Source organism: Pangasianodon hypophthalmus, chromosome 8 (genome assembly GCF_027358585.1).
Source record: "Pangasianodon hypophthalmus isolate fPanHyp1 chromosome 8, fPanHyp1.pri, whole genome shotgun sequence".
Taxonomy (NCBI): domain Eukaryota; kingdom Metazoa; phylum Chordata; class Actinopteri; order Siluriformes; family Pangasiidae; genus Pangasianodon; species Pangasianodon hypophthalmus.
Genome location: NC_069717.1, coordinates 22,695,856 through 22,710,790, shown reverse-complemented (window position 1 = coordinate 22,710,790; position 14,935 = coordinate 22,695,856). Strand labels below are relative to the sequence as shown.

The 14,935-nt window shown below is 37.8% G+C and overlaps 1 protein-coding gene across 7 annotated transcripts in view; it reads left to right on the top strand.

Annotated features, from left to right (window-relative positions):
- The window catches only part of plch2a (phospholipase C, eta 2a), a 127,827-nt gene that overhangs the window by 62,970 nt on the left and 49,922 nt on the right, over positions 1 to 14,935 (top strand). Inside the window, exon 1 of one of the 7 annotated variants that reach the window (XR_008302148.1) lies at positions 648 to 3,774. The exons of 5 other annotated variants lie outside the window; for them this stretch is intronic. Coding sequence is in view for 1 of the 2 variants with exons in the window: in XM_053235903.1 (XP_053091878.1) it covers positions 14,454 to 14,685 (232 nt within the window). In the remaining variant the exon portion in view is untranslated. Of the gene's footprint in view, positions 1 to 647; positions 3,775 to 14,192; positions 14,686 to 14,935 lie in introns of those variants that run through there. One more of the 7 variants, XM_053235903.1, reaches the window with a different exon arrangement.

Sequence of the window (14,935 nt, the reverse complement as noted above, 5' to 3'; positions counted from 1 at the left end):
GCCAATGATTCTTTTTCAGCACCTGACAAGACTACCCAGCATGCTGTTTTCATGTCTGGCATTACAGCCTGGCATCAGCCAATTAAGCGAAAATGGTATAGATTTGAATTTCTCATCCCTTTTTTTATTCCTGTCTTTCAAGATAACTAAGTACAGGTGAGACAGCCCACTTATTAAAGCAGATATAAGGGAAATATGATGCTCTGTGGCTGAGGATGTGAGTAGATTTATCTGAGCTTTATCTATTGATTACTACAAGCGACTGTTTACCCCAGGCAAAATATGTTTGCATGTAAAATAGTCACTTAAGATTCAGCATAGGAAAACACATCAATATGTGATTTGCACTTTATTTTATGTCATAGGTTTTAACTCAGTTCTTCATGTCTACAAATGCGGGATCTGGCAGTTTTATTTTTATAATATGAATCTGACGAATATTTCCTGATTGTATCTCTGGATGGATTGTAATTCAATGACCTGCAGTGCTGAAAATTGCAGTTCAGGTGAATGTTACTGGCAATAGCAGAACTGAAACACAGCCAGCACAGATCAGTCAATAGTTAATGTCTGGCAGCTCTCATCAGCACACACACACACACATACACACTGATTTTACATACACTGTTATCTGTATTACCATAGTTAATTATTGCAATGCCTGCACCTAACCCTGACGTAACAAATCCTTTGCCTCATTGAGTTTTTTAAAAATGATTTTTTTTCTTTGTACGATTTTTGACAAAGCACATTTTGTCTTGCAAGAACCAGCCAAATATGCGCACACTTTCCAAATCCTGATGTATCCAAACATTATGGCCACAATTAGTCCTCAGAAATGACTCACACAAATCCACCAAACCAGTTGAGAATAAGTCTGTCTTATGTTCACTACCCTAAAAGTGACCTGGAAAACTTAAACAGCATCACTCTATCCTCTATGATAGGCATTTAGTTGGTCCCTTGCCAAGTTCCTGTCATCATGTGCTTTGGCATGTTTCCAAATTCAAACACAAGTGCCTCCAACACAAAATTATTCTGATTACAGCACCCTCACTGGACGCTATTATTCATTTCCATGCATTTGATTTTATTATTACTTTTTTTCAGTGGCCTCCTGTGAGGTGAGAAACCTTCAACTCAGACACTTCAGACTGTGAGACAGAGGCTTTAAGACATTATGTAGAATGCAAAGAATCATTACTATTACAGTTGAGACTGCTTTTTGACCAATTCCTCTTTTTGTTGTCTTCTCAGAAAATGAGGATGAATCATTTTCTGCAGTGAATGGAAGTGTCCACAGATTTGATCGGCTTTATAATCACAACAATATTTCAGCTTTAGTCAGTTTTATAGTACAGCTTAGTCAGAGCTATAGCGCAATCAGAATTAAGCATTTCTGCCAAGAAGAGAGAAATGTGCTTGTATTGAAAATCCACAGTGCACAAAGCCATACCTGTAAGTTCACAAAAGGGTATGGGCAATACACTGTTATTTGTAATGAGTACTTTGAAGGTCTCAGTAAAAATGTAAGGAGTAAAAAGTAGGTTTTTCTTTCTTTGGAAATGTAGTAAGAGTGAAAAGTAAGAGTACAAGTATTCAGTTTCAGGTACAAATATGCCTGTGAGTGTGAATGATTTGCTGCACATCATTCTTCATTATGCCATCAATGAGATTTTTTGATACAATGCATTGCTCAACCTGAGCCATCACTAGCCTTTGGTATATGGTATAAAAATTTACTAATGTGTATTTTTGCAGATTTTTCCCTGGTATGCTTGTTGTCTTTAAAAAAAAAAAAAAAAAAAAAAAAGGAGGACACTACACCTCAAGCAAGGAATGTACTTTATTATATGTACTAGTATAGCATAATGTGACATAACTATATTTTATTTTTAGATCATAGTATACTGTCACACATGGTTCAAAGCCATAAAGGGCTTTTATAACAGGAAAAAAGTGATATTCTTAAAAATTGTTTTCTTTTATTGTGATTGGTTATTCTGGATTACACCTTGGCATTTTATTTATTATTACATTTGATTTCTCACTGCCACATCTTGTCAACTTTTATATTTTGATACCCTGAAGGGATATCATCTGTGGCCTGGAAAATCTCCATATTAGCATTTCAAATGTTTTCAGAAGTGTACACTCCCAGCCGTCTCAGTTACGTAAAACATATTATTTGATAATATAATATGTAGAAATGGGCCTTTTCCTTCCTGTTTGTGTTCTGTTTTTATTGACAAGACCTGGAAAGACTGAAGCTTACCTCATCTGAAATTCAGTTCTTGAAGCATATCTGAGACCAGGAACAGTATGCTAGAGAATACTAATGTGTAGTTTGACAGCTCTGTTGCATTGAGAGACAATGTGCACTTCAAGAAGTCAAGGACAGTTTCATCACTTGTGGTCAGCACCACACAGTGCTGTAGAAGAGAGTGTGATAAAATGAGTATAATCGTAAGAATTAAAGTGGAAGGAACAGGAAAACTTGACAGCTCGCTTCCAGTCAGATGCAAATTTGCTCAAGTAGCAGCTGCACTTTTGGTCAGTGCAGCTCAATTACAACTTGAAGTGACGAGATTAGTTTTAAAGGTGCTAAAGTTTTAACATTTAGCACTCCTCCTCACACATCCAGCTGAATTATTTAGAAAATTTGGCGGAGTTTCTCAGAAACATCACAGTACAAAGTTAATGGAACATTTTGGAAGGAGAAAAAAAAAATACTTTATACTAGCTTGTATAAATTTATCAATTAAGGCTGTATTTTTTTTCCTGGAGCTACAACAAGTACAAATAGCCATAGCAAGTAATGGATATTTATGCCTGCTAATTAGCTACAGTACATAACTCACCTCAGAATACATTGTTTATCATTTGTACATATACAGTTTCTTTTAAAGGTAGAATAGCTCTATATTTAAGAATTTAAAATACACTATATTAGGCCAAATTATTTAAAATGGCTGACTTTACTGAAGCAAGCACAGACGTTTTCATTATACTATCTGCTATGTTTCCGCTACTTGCTAGCTGGATTAGCCTTGTAGTGTCAGTGTAAATTTGAGAATAGGCCAGTATTTAATCTCTGAAATACTGTATATATTGAAATGTAAGGTAAAATTTGTCTGACTTTACTGAAGCAAGTATGGAAAAATTACTGTGCAGTTTTCATGATGGAGTGTTGCTAAGATTCTGTTACTTGCTAGCTGCATTAGCCTTGGAATGTCAGCATAAATTTGAAGAAGCTCACCACAAGTGATAAAACTCTTGGCTTTTCATGTACATTTCAAATAGAAAGCATGTGTAAATTGTGTAAATTTGCCCCTGAACCCTTGCTGTAAGTGTCAAAACCTGCCCTGTTAATGCTAATCTGGTGCTCTGAGGCAGCCTCTTCACTATGCTAAAACACACAAGTAGCTGTTATAGCTTTTGAGGGCTGCTCTATCTCTCTGGTATTTCATTAGCAAGACAGTGAAAGTAATTTGTCATGGACAAACAGGTCAGTCACACCACATCCGGGATGAGACACAGACTGCATCTGTTGTATTAGGAGGATGCAACAAGACAACCTGAAGGAGAGGACTTAACCAGGGAATTATGCTTCCAGACATGTAAACTCGGCCCTTCTGGAAATACTTTAGATGGAAACACTGTCTGGCTCTTAATTACCTCATGTAGAAACTCTATTTTCACAAGAACATCAAGAGCTCTTGTCTCTGGCTTAAGGTTCTACTTAATTCCCGTGTAACATGGCGTCCAGCTCAGGTATGTGAATTGTGGGAGATGGGGAAGGTGCGTGACTCATTAAGTTTGCCTTCCTATGGAGAACAACTAGTGTTTCATTCCTTTAGTTTAGATACATCCACCATTTGACTCTGACAGAAAGACTCTGGCTTAAAAGATGTTCTTTTTCTCTCAGTGTGTTCTTGTTCTTATTCTCTTTGCATTTGCATTTGGTGGGGTTTTGTGAAGAGGAACGCTTTATTCTTGCAACTCAGTGCTGCAAATGCACCTTCCAAGGCCCATATGTGTCCCGTTGGTGCTTTGTCAGCAAAAGGAGAGTGCTCTGCAAAGGAAAACTTGCGTTAGAATATTCTTAGGAGTACACTTAGAGCATGTTGCTATGCATTGCCTTAAAGTGTAACAGTACACTATGGGTGCGAATCTGTTTCATAGAGAAGTACAAGGCATAATTAGATTTAAAGCAGCTTTTTGGCAGGAGGGGAAGTGTGAATGTAACAGGCAGGTCTAAATTAGGATCTTAAAAAAGATCACAGTTAAGAGTGTGTGTTCCCCATACTGGACGCCATTATTCAATCATTTAAGCACAAAGACAAACTGTGAATGTAGATCTGTGTTTAAGTGAATATTACTGTCCAAATAGTATACTTGTGTTTTTTTCTCTCTCAGCAAACACAGCCTCACTAATAACATACAAAATGCAACGGATATTTGTTTCTCTGCTATTTAGTTTTTAGAAAAACAAATTATGAGTTATGAGCAAGGAAGATTAATGAGGGAGATAAAGTTCCTGTAAATCTCTGTAAAAGATAAGTGGTGTGTGTGTGTGATAGTCTGTGTGTGTGTGGGTGTGTGTATGCATGCAAGTGTGGCTGCTGAGAGCTTTAGTCACAATGAGGCTTGTTCTGTGTGACATACTGGTACATTTTGACAGTCCACACAGCTTCCTCATGTTCCTGTGTATCACACACACACATGCACACTCACAGATTTTCTGCACCAGTGTTAAATGAACCACTGCAGAGTCACATTTAAGGCAGCAGGGTTAAATTAGATCAATTGACTCTCTGCAGGACTTTAATAAATACCAGGCATTTTGCTGTGCCCTGGCCTCACAGGGTCCAGACATGACAGAGATAGTGCATTAGTCATCTTATTACACCAGCAGCATGTGTTACACCAACAGCCTGGACACAATAGTGAGTCAGTGTGCTACAGTGATTCATAGCAGTGTTTTGTCTTGAGTTGTATGTAAGGTTTAACATAGTACACTCAGTATGGCATCCCAATTCTCCCAGGTGTTTTTCAATTAGTTACATGGCACACTAATTATTGACACACCTCGGGCCACATTTTGGTTCTGTGTTTGTATTGTACTGTAAATGTTTCTATAGTAGCAGAAAGAATCTTGGAGCAGTTTGAGGATATAAAAAAACATCCTTTGTACTGCTTACTAGATCTCATTAAAAATCTCCTTATAAGTTATAACTATGTGTTTCTTATTTATGTATACATTTCCATGTATATTCAGGGACAGGTTACCAGCTAGGCCTACTGGGGACATGCCCAGGGATACCTTTGGGATAAATTAGAACATCAACTTCATCCATCATTTTGGAATTGGATGTTCAATACTCAGGTGTCCACATACTTTTGGCCATATAGTATATGTCTTGCATGCCTATTTTAAGCTTACTGTATTAGGGTTTGATGAAACCATCACTGACGCTGTCTGGGAGTTTAATTGCAGTTACAGAAGAACTGTTACAAGTTCTCCAAGAAACCTGGAACAAGCAATTTCCTCAGAAAATTGATATGCAGGGTTACATGTGCTCTCTCTCTCTCTCTCTCTCTCTCTCTCCCTCTCTCCTTCCCTCTCTCTCTCTGACCCCAAGCAGCCTTCATGTCACAGCCAACATGGAAATAAGGCAGGCTGCCTTGTTTTCTCAGAATGGATTATTAATTAAAATACTAAAGTACTTGTAATTTTTAGTCCTGGCTTTTGCAATGTGAATTGCAAAAGCGATGTAATTACTGACAAGCCTCGCTTTTCCCCAAACCTACACCATCCCCTCTGTTGAAGCTACACAAGCCTTTTAGTTGTTTGTTAAGGAACAATATTGGAATCAATAGTTTTCTAAATGGGGCAGCAGGGTCTAGGGTCCCTGGTTCAGTCCTGAGCTCAGGTAACTGTCTGTGTGGAGTTTCAAATGTTCACCTTGTGTCCGCTTAGGTTTCCTCTCAGTTCTCTGGTTTCCTCCAACCTCCTAAAAACATGCAAGTAGGTGGACTGGTCACTCTAAATTGCCCCTAGGTGTGAATGAATGTGAATGTGAATGTGTGTGTGAATGTGTGTGTGAATGTGTGTGTGTGTGTGTGTGTGTGGTGCTTGGCATTGGACTAATATCCCAGTCAGAATGTATTCCTGTCTCACACCCAGTGTTCCTGATCACATGACTCTAAACAGGATACAGTTAATGAAGATGAATGAACAAATGAAAGAATTGAACAAATGAACAAGTGAAATGAAAGTACCTTTGAAATTATATGATTATGATTTATATGATTGTTGGTCTAGTACCTATTAAATAAAAATGGGGCCTTTGAATAGGCCAAATAATAGGTCACACCTCTGACACCTGTAGAACAGGCCTTACTGTCACGTTATCCTGAATTCTGGCCAGAACAAGAGTCGACTCGACAGAGTTATAGGATTAGCTAAATCAGAAACGTGTGAGCTCCCCTCCTTCCGCAGTCGTCCACATGGGGAAAGTGTAGCAGCAGGATTCCCAATCCTTTCCTCTGTGCCACCATCTGTTCTCTCAGCCTTTCGTTCGCTCTGTACCGGAGGCTGCCCTCTCGGTGCCGCTCCTGACGTCTATGAACCAACAGGAACCTTCGCTGTGAGCTCTCCCTCTGAGCATGTGTATGTGTGAAATATTTGTGTGTGCTTCAGAGTGTGGGGTTTATTAGCATCTTTGTTTCAGTGAAAAATAGTAGCCTGTAGTCTTGGACATGGGAGAAAAAGCATTATATATAGAGCTATATATTACAAAAGGTGTTCCCAGAAGTGACCCGGCCAGTTGTGTTTTCTCGGATCACTTTTATACGGTAAAAGTAACACTGACGTTATGTTAGAAATAAGTAGGAACAAGTAGTAATCAATTAATTGAATTACATAAAGTAATAATTAATGACAATAACAAATGTAATAAAGCAAAACATTTCACGTTTATCAAATAACAAATCTGACCAGTTGACATAATTGAACAAGAAAAGTGAGAATTTGTTCCACCATGTTTCACCTTGACCACATTTATTTTATTTTTTTCTTGGAAAGAAGAACTAGCTCTGACTATATCTAGTCAAATTTAAAAATAAATAAATAAATAAATAAAAGTGTGTCATTGAAAATAAAAATAAACAAGTATGATCCCGTACTGAGGCAAGCAAGTGAAATTCCAGTACATAATAATCAGGCAAATAGATTTTACTGTTTAAAAGCCTTTCTGAGGGCAGCTAAAACCCAGAGATGTGGGTTAATTAATATATTTGCACTAGTTGCTAAATTCTTTGTACTTGACCCAACAAATGACCATGAACCTCTAACAGTCATGTTGTTCTGAATCTCCAGAGAGGCGACAACCCAGTTTCCCCAAATTTTAGTCAATTCAAAGACACTAATTAAATATTTCCTGCTGTGTGTGTGTGTGTGTGTGTGTGTGTGTGAGTGACATTGCCCCCAAGGCTTTCTGCAGTGTATTGCACCCTTCCTGCAGGTTAGATTCTTTTCCACAATAGAATCGTAACAATTTATAGTGCATAATAGTATAGTGCATAAACAATATAGTTCTTATCAGCATTTGCTCTGAAAAAAAAAAAAAGAAAGACAGTTTCATGGGCAGTAATGGCTCAGTGGTTAAGGCTCTGGGTTACTGATCAGAAGGTCAGGGGTTCAAGCCCCAGCACTGCTAAGCTGCCACTGTTGGGCCCTTGAGCCAGGCCCTTAACCCTTTCTGCTCCAGGGGTACTGTATGGCTGACCCTGTGCTCTGACCCCAGCTTCCTAACAAGCTGGTATATGCAAAGAAAAGAATTTCACTGTGTAATGTATATGTAGCAAATAAAGGCTTCTGCTTCTTCTAAATAGGCACTGAATACCCAAGCCAGATGTGCTACTGGTGAACTTTAATGATATTTATAAGCAGATGATAACTACAAATACAAGAGTTCCTCAAGAAGATGTTTGAAAATAGCATCATGCTGACACTTTGCCAGACACTGTAGTCTTGTAATAAGGTTACTGCCAAGAAACAGCCCACCAAACTGCACTTTGAACTTTTAAAATTTGAAGAAAAATTTAAGGGCACAAATTGCAGTGGAAGATTTGCATTTGCATCTTCAAGCTCTTGAGCAGGGTAAATCTATTTTTATTGTATTTATGATCACCTATATTTATTATAATGTTGTTGTAATAAGGTGTTATTTCAATCAAATTAACAGTTTAAGTCAGAATGTTAGGTGGCATTCTTCAATAAATAAATATACGTCCTTAAATTAATAAACATAGATGCATGTTATTCGTTAATAAATTTAAATTCATAATGTTGGCATATTAATGTGGTATAAGAGGAATAAAACACTCTGGGATGTGCTGTTTTTGTAAACTAATAAACTTTGCATCCCATCACCCCATCTTGATTATTTTCCAATATCAGCACATCCTGAAGTGTATGATTCCTCTTATAGCACTTAAAGTTACATCTTTACCTCTGTCTGTTACAAAGCATTGACACTGGAGACTCCACCCAAAAATGCTAAATATACGTCTCCTCACAGAAATCTCACTTTTTTCAATCTGTTTATGAGGAGAATGTGTCATACAAGTCTCCGTCTTAGTTTGTACTATAGAAATGATAATGTATTAGAATGAGTGCATTAATATAAACCTTGCAGCCAGAACTACGGTCTGAGGCAACCTCTTGTAGATACTTTCCTGGCTTGAGACTTTTCACCATACTGTATATCTCAGTGTTATTTATTATCCTACTTTTAGCCCAGGTCATCAGGTACAGTGGGACCTAACTTTCTGCCATGCAAACTGTGTATTAGAATTCTATGTCCGATCTGAATGTTGAAGGAGAAGCCCATAGCACTAGTTTAGCCACCTGTGTGTTCACATTGGACCAGATGGGGATCAAGGACATAGACATTCCCGAAAAGCATCAAGTAAGATTTCCCTATCTAGCACACTTACACACGTTCAACTAAAGCTTGAAATGTCAACCATGTGAGTCACAGTGTGAACCTCTGAGCCCAGGTCACTGCCTCCCAAATGGAATATGAATGTCATGTCAACTAAAGGTCTTTCCTGAAAATATTCCAATTGATTCTTTATGTGGAATCAAACTTTTACTCACTTAAGCTTTCAAATTATTTTTTAGTGTTTCCTTTCGACCTTCAGCCTTACTTACCTGCGTTTCCCTTTCAGCCATCATGCAAATCCATATCCATACTTACTTTCATTATTATTCTCTATTAATAATTCACATTTTTATGCAACCACCATGTCTGCTTTTTGTGTGAGTCCATTTCACTTCCAGGTTGTAACACTACAAAATGTGGGAAAGTGCAAGGAGGGTAAATTTTCTTAACAACTTAATTGCCATAATGAATTATTCTACCATTATGCATACTGCTGGAATCCCCATGGTAAAGGTAGGTGAAGGAGTGAGCCACATAAAAGCACACTTGGCCTTAAGTTTCAAGTGATTTAATCACTGGACCATGCCACTAGTTGAATCCCGAATGGCTCATTGCTCCTTTTATACTTTATAAGGCTGGGGTTGTCAAACCTTTTGTAACCAGGGACCCCTTTAACTGTAAAATAAATTCCACAGACCCTTCAGTACAGATTTATTTCATTTCATGTAATTTTGTCTATTTATTAGAGCTGTAGAGCTTTTCCTGAACTTACCACCTACAGAACATATTAGGTCCAAGTTGACATTAATTATAGCCCTACTTTGGATTAAAGCCCATTCAATTCAAGCGGCCAGCCAAATAGGCTAACGACCAAATAGACTAAATATATTACCTTTGATAATGGTAGGTTGTGATAGCCGCTGCTGTAACAAAAAAAATTACAGACCCCCTGGCTATTCCTCTTGGAACCCCACTTTGAGAACCACTGCTATAAGGTATGAAATAATGTTCAACAGAGAGACTGAGTAATAATGTACATGTCCAATGGAGAGACTTTGAGTAATAAAGTGCATGTCCAGTAGAGAGACTTTGAGTAATAATGTCCATGTCCAATAGAGAGCCATTGAAAATCCATCCATACAAACACAAGAGCTGTGCTGGTTGTATCAAGTATCATATTACAGAAGATAGTACAGAAGAAGCTTATTATAGTCTTTATGGCATTGGACTTATTTTGTCAAGTTGGGAAAAAAAAAATCAGGGAAATACAGACGTGATTCTTTTTTTTTTAAGGACGTGTCTTATAAAGTTATATTTTTATCATTGTTTTATCATCAAGTGTCACAAATGCATATTGGTGTTAAGTACGAATGTCAGTCAGCGAGCGTGGATGCCATAAAGAACCCCAGAATGCATACCAAACCGCATATTTGTGCATGAAATGTAGTTCACTACCTACCGCAGCTGATATAGACTGCGAAGCAATAAACTCAGTGCTCAACTATTTTGTAACTCAGGTAACTTTTGTGTTGAAAGAATGCCAATTAATGTTGATATCTGGTGAACAAACTGTCCTTGTTTTCTTTATTTAATTTAATTCTAGCTTAAAGAAAAAAATATGATATAAACTTTGCAATGTAAAACGAATAAAGTACTACATTACGTTTAGTTTTTGATATATAGACTAAAATTACAGTGCAAAAGTTTGCATACGCTTAGAACAAAAGGAAGAAGACAAAGACATTTAAATTACAGCAGTTATCTTCAGTAAGTGCTTTATCCTGGTCAGAGTCATGGTGGATCCAGAGTCTGTCCCAAAAACACCAGGAGCGTGGTGGGAACACACCCTGGATGGGACACTGGGCCAATTCACACTCATGTTCACATGATCATTCACACCTAGGGGCAATTTAGTGTAGCTAATGCATCTACTAGCATTTTGGGAGCTGGAACATGTAATTATAGTTGTTTGTAGATAAATTATAAAAATGTATATATATTTAATTTTTTTCCCCCAGAAACCACGGAGGATACAAACTTTTGCTTGTAAAGGATAAAGTAGTTACAGGAGATGAATGAATGACTGACTGAATGAATTAATGTTAGCTGATTAATAAGCCAAATCATCAGCAGGTTTAGAGCACTTCCAATAAAAACCCTAAGTACTGTTATTCTTAGTAAAAAAAAAAAAAAAAAAAGCCCAGAATGCACCTCTTGATTTCACACCACAGTAAAGAAATTTTCACTAACAGCAGTAATTATTTTTGTACAAAGCCGCCCACAAGTGCAGAACCTGAGTCAAGTGTTCACTCGTGGGTGGCTTTGTAGTTTCAGGCCAGTACACCAAGAAAATTGCCATAACCGTCTTAGGATTTGTTTAGTCTCGTGCTTAGTGCACAAAAGACACTCTGTTCTGCTGAAAAAAATGTTACACCTCATTTGGCAGCATGAAACATGACTCCTGTGATTCAGCGGTTCAGCGTTTAACAACCTGCCTGCTATTATGCCTGCTATTATGAAGATTATTAATAAAGATATGACAGAAGGCTACAATATTTAAATGAACCCAAACAGTAGCTAAATGTGGGCTTCATGTCGGACATTACTGTGTTTCTGGGGCTGTTTAGAATCCACATTATTCAACAGATGGACATAATTTTAAACTAATGCAGGACACATTAAGGTTTGTATATTTACATAGTAGCAGTGTGTTTGCAATGATGGAAATGTTAACTGTTATCACTATTTAAAGTTCAAAACTTGCTGATATTGGTGCCAGTGGGAGTTATCTCTTGCTTCATCTCCACCTAAAGAAAGTGATGCAGCAGGGCTTTAGTCCTGTAGTCTGTCTAGCTCTCTCGCTACTTCATTTGTACAATCTGCTCAAAGCTACAACTTTCATGCTAATACCACTGATAAAGCCATCATGCTTGTCATCTCGTAGATCGCTTACTAGCCGAGCTGAGCCTCTGCTGTAACTCATCGTCTGTTCAGTAAACCTTTATCTCTGCTATTTCTGCATTGGATTTCTCAGTGATATGACATTGAACATTGATGGAAAATGGTAAATGAGATAAGTAGCTCTATTTTTAAGGTTCCCCGTGACATCAGAGCAGAATCCAGCCGCTAACTTCACAAGGCAAACATGAAAATGCAGCATCAACCAACAAATTAGCAATAGAATCGCTAAGCATGTCACAAATATTTTAATATATATTAAATATATTCAATATATTTTACTTTTCCTTTAATACACACAGTAGCCACAATGATGGTTTTTCTGCACTTCCTTAATGAAGTGATTTGCTAAGTTGAGATTTCCACTGGATTGATTATTGCTAATTATTAATAGAAAACATTTGCTGCATAGGAAAATTATAGTCCCATTAGAAGGCTGTGTGATGGAGAGTGCTATATCGATATCAGCAGAAAAGTCCTAGACGATTTGGCAGGTTCAGAGCCGAAGTGTCAAAAGGCATTATTCCAGTTTGCAGAGCTGAAATGCTTGTTACGGTGTGCAAAGAACCTTTGATGAAACCTGCATTTAATATGAGGTGATTTAGAAGATTTGTTTTCAACTTCGGAGCGTTCTTAATTTGACAAGGAAATGTCAACTGATGTGGAAATGTTTATTCATAAACATCGATCTTGATGGACGGAGTACAGCCTGGAGTAATGAAAAATCCATTTCCGTGTCAGCGCAGCTCTAATAAATGAACTTTGCAAATTGATCTTCCTCTTAAATCATCTCCTGGGTATATGACGTATATTTGGCTTTTAAAATGATTTCCGCAATAAAATGAAGAAAAATGTAGTTGAGAAATAATGAGAAAATGGAATACTGTGCTCCAGAGTGATTCTTTTTGGCAGAATTAATTTAGCTTTTTGTGAGCTGAGAAGAGGACACCCAGTACTACACAAGCTATTTTTGGCATTGTTTCAATTAACGCCACTGCAGCCTCCTCCTCTATGGTAAGGCTTCTTCTCGCTGTTCTTCCTAGCGGTCCTCGGGGTGGGCCGCACTTACCTGCTCGCACTTCAGCCGGATGGTGAGACTGATAGAAGGCATTGTGGCAGGAGAAGCCCTCACTGAGCCTTTTATCTGTGTCCTTTGTACACCAGCAGACAGGCTGCAGCTATGTCACGTCTTTGATTTATTATTTTTTTCAGAACTACTTAGCCAGGAACAGAATCTTAGATCCTTAGTTTCCTTTGTATGTAAGACCTTTCTGTATTTCAGTTTCAAAGCCTTAGTCTCGTATTCTATGAGGTATATTTTTGCCCCTCCTGTATTGCTCTTGCTGTGCACATCTGCAGGTCACTCAGTGATACATCTCTTGTTTTTCCTCTCTCCCTCCTGCAATGTTTTCTTCCTTTTTTGAGAAAAAATACAGGTTGAAAAACCTATATGGAAAAGCCAAAAAAAATTCTCAGATAAAGTTTTTACACTTGGCTGAGGTGGAAATATTGATCTATTCATAAAGGCGAGATAAGCAAGTGTGATGGAAACTAATATTTCTGCTTCACTGGAGAATTTCTGAGCAACAAAATATTTCGTCAGTATGTTTACTTATGAAAATGCTCATATGATCTCCAATGAAGTCTCACTTTTAATTTGTTAATGAATGGCACATTGTACTTTTCAGAGTTTTTAGACTTTTTATAGTTACACTTAATGTTGTGGAACTTACAAAAGTTAGTTCTGACTCAAGAATTTGACAGTGTTGTGGTATAATGTTATTTTTTTAACACACATAAACAAGAAGTGCAGCCTACTGCATAGAATATTCACAATTCAAAAAAATATTTTTAAAGGATAAATTTTTTTTCTGTTGTTTATAGCATATAGATTTATGCTGTATAGATTTATGCTCGCATCTCTTTTCTTCATCGTGGCCTTTTTCTCACCGTAATCACTTTACATCATCTTCAGGATTTCACCTAAAAAGGAGTAGATGGAAACACATTTAATTGCATTTTCAGTTGCTGATTTTTGTGAATTTGCTTAAAATTAGTGAAAAGCTTGAATGGAAACCCAGTCTGTCTAAGCCCATCCCCCCTCCCCCGCCCCTCTTGTGCCACTATGCGCAGTAGTCCACGTAAATCCCCTAGACCTGGATTACACTTGAGAGGGGATTTAGGATGTCTGACACATGTCACACAGTTACTTCTAACCGCCACTACACTAAATCGCCTTTGCGATACGATCACACAATACAGACTGGATCAAATTTTACAACTGAACTGATTGATGTTATGCTTGATCTCTCTTTTTTTTTTTTTTTTTTTGTGATCGTAGGATGGAGAATTAATTCTCGCATTCATGCTAAGCTTTGAAAAATAGAAGTTTTCCTCTAAAGCTGCTGGTAGCTTAACTCACTTGTCAAACTAAAGGACGTCTTTCACTACTGATGCCTATGTTCTTTTAAAATCATCCACAAAGAAAGCCACGGGAGCAGAAAGAGGGCGATACACACCCGGTACAGAGTCTCCGGAGGCATGAGTGCACTTCTCTGTACCAGCATGGTGGTAGAACCTCTTTCTTCTGTCATTATGCCTATGTCCAGACCTGGGCCAGTATCAGAGCTGGCATTCTCGCAGTTCCAGGAACCGGCTGCCAGATCCTCTTTCTCAAAGAACCTAAACAAACTCAGCCTTTCTCGCTTTCTAGAGTTCTTCTGTATAAATGAAGACTTCGTGGCGAGTGCCAACTGGACGCTAGGAGTATTTGGTAAGAGCTGCAAAGTTGCCCATCTATTTCTAGCAGGAATTGTTAACATTGACATTTGATCTGTGAGTTATCTGTGGGAATTACCAGACATTATTCACCTTAGCACTGTCAAATTCTCAAAAGGTGTTGATTCATTTCCTAAGTATCAAAAGCTCTGACTGAAGTTCAGTTCAAATCACACGTTTAGATTAATGTGCTCGTCCTATTATGTTATTGCGTTTCTACAGTAACAAGTCATTCACAAGGAATT